At 44.1% G+C, this 4139-nt stretch overlaps 3 protein-coding genes across 3 annotated transcripts in view; 1 reads left to right on the top strand and 2 right to left on the bottom strand.

Moving 5' to 3' along the window:
• PHALS_03423 (uncharacterized protein) overlaps positions 1–399 on the top strand; it is a gene marked incomplete at both ends in the record, with an annotated part of 660 nt that extends 261 nt beyond the window's left edge. The window contains 2 exons of the mRNA XM_024717628.1: positions 245–287; positions 352–399. Coding sequence (XP_024583108.1) covers positions 245–287; positions 352–399 — 91 coding nt within the window. The remainder of the gene's footprint in view (positions 1–244; positions 288–351) is intronic.
• Positions 400–646: 247 nt separating this feature from the next.
• Positions 647–2002, bottom strand: PHALS_03424 (protein kinase; the record flags this gene model as incomplete). Its single annotated transcript, XM_024717629.1, has 1 exon — positions 647–2002. The coding sequence occupies one exon, from the start codon at positions 2000–2002 to the stop codon at positions 647–649; it is 1356 nt and encodes a 451-aa protein (XP_024583109.1).
• A 201-nt stretch (positions 2003–2203) lies between these two features.
• Positions 2204–2800, bottom strand: PHALS_03425 (hypothetical protein F443_12206; the record flags this gene model as incomplete). The annotated part of the gene is made up of 1 exon (XM_024717630.1): positions 2204–2800. One exon carries the CDS (start codon positions 2798–2800, stop codon positions 2204–2206), a length of 597 nt encoding a protein of 198 aa, XP_024583110.1.
• Positions 2801–4139: the final 1339 nt, after the last annotated feature.

Here is a 4139-nt window from a genome sequence, read left to right on the forward strand (position 1 = left end):
GAAGGAGTAGAATTTATACTTCAAATGCACCACAGATCTGGGGTATAAAGATCCCCAAGATTTTTTGGAACTTATTTGATCAGTTAAAATGTATAATAAAATATTCGAAGAGTATGGTACGATATACAATGATGGCAGTTTAATGGAACCTTTTAACTTTACTCGAGACTTTTTTCTGTACTGTATTGTCTGCCAAATGCAATATATGGTTTATTCGGTAACGTTGTCGTCGTTCCAGTTGTAGACATGAACAATGCGCTACCAGTATTCATGGTCCGATTGCTCGTGTAGTTGACAATTATAATTCTAGATTTTGACTCGCATACATGATTGTGGTGCCGCAACTTGCAGACACTGCTTTCACTGGACGGCGATTGTAATGATGCATGTCATAGTTGATCTATTTCACATCTGTCAGCCTTCCATAGTGTTGCCCAGCATGTTTTTATCTTAGTTTCATTATTGGAGATTCTGTTGTTAGTAGTATTCAAAAACTGTATCAAATTGGTTATCATAACATTTTATAGTAGCAATTTTAAACTACTATCTTTAATAAAAATGATTTGTGGTTCCAGCACATTCTGAGCCATTCATCAGGAAATTCATACGATAAACAAAAATGCTCATTAGAGAAGTATCCCACATGTTATAAATTCCTTTTCCATGCTAGTGCAGATGCATCACCGAGAGTACGAGAATTATAAAGCTTTCGACCAGTAAAAACGATGCCAGCAACAGCAAATACAGCGCCGATACCAAGAAAGGATCCTCCCACAATGTAATTAGTACTTCCAAACCACCCAACTTCTTCAAGCACGAGTGCCTTTGAGCCGCCAAAGGATCCTACAAAAAAATTCGATTGTACTGCAAATGTGAGCATTGTACCAGCTGGAAGATCGCGCTCAATACGTCCATACGGCTTGCGAAATGGACGCGAGGCGGCACCCTCGACCCATACGCGCCAAAATTCATTCTCAAGGCCAACACCGACACCAAAGTCTGGGTCCAGAGCGTCATGAACCCAAGCAGTACTATTTGTATAATTTGGAGTGATATGTGGAGCTGTTTCTCCTATCAGTGGCGGAATAATGCGACTCATGTTTGGATTCAACCACACAGGGAGAAAAATATCAGAAGACACATTCCATGTTGGATTTTTGTTGTTATGTGCCGCATAAGAACGAGTGATGCCTTTTGATGTCATATCAGTTAACGAGAGTTTTTCACCAGACGGTAATAGCCCGTCGTGCAGCCAGAAAATGTCATTAAATAGGGTATTTGCAACGATACCGCAAGGAAAAAGTTCTCGTTGTCTGGCGGACGAAGCAGGTTCGCACAAACCAACAGTACACAATTCCGATGTAATTGTTTTCAACGGATAACATTCGAGCGTAGAAGTAGCAGTTTCTGGACGCCACTCATCTGTGAATTGCGTGCGAATAACTGAAGAGACGAAGCGACGGTGATTTTGGTAGTACCCATCCAGCTCGTAGAAAATACGCACGGGACTTTTAAGATCATTTGGAAGTTTTAAGTGCACGTAGCATGTGTGATCGGCATGAAACGAATTAGCGTCATCTAAAGACTCAAGATGGCAATTCGTGTGCTTGGTTAGATTACCATCTGTTTGTATCGCTTGAGCCTCTTCAACACCGTCGTAAACAACACGCAAAGTTGTAAGTGCACTGGACGTGATGACAATAACTGTTCCAAGGCCAATGCACAGCACTGCTAGCGTAAAGCAAATTCCAACTGACAACCCAAGCGTGAGTACTGGCTCCCATATATGCATTTGCTGTTGAGTCAGTCGCGAGCTGTCTGGACGGTTAAGCTTGGCATTCGTGTCTAGTTTGGGCGCAGTTTTGCTGGTTTTATTCGTACTAGCGCGTCGTCGTCTTGACTTGGAATTTGCACGTAATGGCATCTCGACATCGTGAGGAAGTGGCATCACCAACGTCTGCACACTGACATCACTTGGCCGGACAAGAGGTTTGACCGCCATGTTGCTCCAGAGACTTATCAGCGTTCTTCAAACTGATGCCATCAAGACCGTAACCCCTAGTCGAGTACTCAAATAGATTATACGGTCTGGCAAGTAGACTATTCCACTTAGCAAATTGTATTTATAGCGAGGAATGAAAATAACTACTAACTAATAGTGGAATCAAACAAAGGTTTATCTAACGTAAGACTTGTTGATGCCTCAATTCTCATTGTCCTCAGCTACAAATTTGCCGCGCTTGGCCATGTAGTCATGAAATGCCATGGAGCTCAGTAGAAGCACTACGACGGCTCCTTGGCCATAGATTCGTGTGTGCATGATCTGCTGCGATGCTGAGATGCCCTTGTTCAAAAGCTGATAACCATATATGCCACCTACTATTGGTATACCCACACCAATTAAGGTGCGATAAGGGTGGTCATATAAAAAGTTGGCACTCTTCTGCCAAAGCTTCAGCTGTGACTTGTCTTCAGTAGGGGCTATGTACGAGCTATCAATTGAAGCCAAATACAAGTCCGGATTGCGTGCACCTTGCATTAAGCGAGTCTCGGCCACAAGTGTAAAAGCAGCTAAGAAGGGCGATACAATCAACGCCGTCTTGCCGCTTACGTTCAGGCGGTTACGGAAGGCTGGCCAGTACTTGTTTGCCGAGAACACAGCAGCCGCAGCGAACACGGAAGTCACGGCACCAGCTTTCAGGCCGCTGATGTAGGCATGACGTGAGATCGCATCACGAACTTGATGTTTATTCTTCATCTCCCATGTTGAGTGCTCGGTGTCAGTTTCGAGCGCACTCATGCTTGGTTTGCAAGCTTCGAATATGATGCTCGCTGCATTTTTTTGGGACGCGAAAAAGTGAGAAAAAGGTTACTGCCTTCGTAATCTGAAGCCAATAAGTTGACCAATCGAAAAGTTTTGCAATACTTTTTTATACACGCAGAAATTTATAAACAAAGACGAAATTAGATGTCGAAGTTTATCTCTAAAGGTACGGGACAGTAACTGGCATGAAGACGAGGCGAAAAGAAAAAAAGGCGAAGAGATCCAGCACTAGCATTTGGTGCGAACGATTAGCTCTCCAACACCAGCTAACAAACGAGTATTTGTTATGATTCGACCGACGCCGGTTCTAATGTTAATTTTCAACGCCTGAAGCGATTTTTTATCGCAAGAAACGATCGACTGGACTAGACGATGAAGTAGAGACCTGACATCATCTATTTGAGATCCAAAGCACATTCTCTAGCTACTCAATCTCATCTCTAACTAAAGCGATAACTTATCAAAAGACTTCAAATTTCTGCCGCAGAACTCGACGATCGCGCAGCTTCTCTTTTCATCGCCTTCATTCATACCTGTGATTTTGTAGGGAAAGCAAACAGCAATCTTGTAACGAGGTTTCACGTAGGCGGCTCGCACAAGATTATGCGAGGTGTGTATTGCACAGTTAGTGTAATCACACAGTGGTGTGGCTGCAGCGTGCCAGTAGTAATGCATATTACTATAGTGATTAGGTTCTGCTATATCAATTATGATCTATAGGAAAAACTAGGGTTTTAAATATTGGCGGCTCTGACGCAAATAAATAAAGTTTCTTTTTGAACAAAAGTGTTCGTTTGTCTTGGTAAGACTTTAGTACGTAGAAGTAGCGGATTGCGATCCGTTGAACTTGTACTGGTTTTTTGAAAGAACGTAGGTCGGTGACCTTAGCTTGGCCTAGCTTCCTCTGAGCAAAGAGCTACGGCAGCTCCGCTGCACTTGGAATAGTCGCTGCATGCCAAGAGTGGCATGGTCGGCCAAGGGCCGAGGTATCCTGAGCAAGGATCTTCTGATGCGCATGGAGTGGCACGTTATCCACTGGACGAAGGCTGCGGAAATAGCAGCTCTTTGTCGGATTCTGTTAATAACATCAAAACTCCAATGGAGCAGGGAGTGGGACACTGGACGACGCCGAGGGCGTGTTTCCAATAGTCTCGATGAGACGGAAAACCAGGAGACGGCGAAACCGTATGGTATCTGTTAGACGCAGGGCGTCGACCCTGACCCGGGGTGTGTCTACCGTAGACGATAGCGCACAGCTATATACCCTTGTCAACAATATGACGGGAGAAAAGGACGGCGACGTCACCCTCGAGGC

Source organism: Plasmopara halstedii (genome assembly GCF_900000015.1).
Source record: "Plasmopara halstedii genome assembly, contig: Scaffold_2364, whole genome shotgun sequence".
Classification (NCBI taxonomy): Eukaryota; Oomycota; class Peronosporomycetes; order Peronosporales; family Peronosporaceae; genus Plasmopara; species Plasmopara halstedii.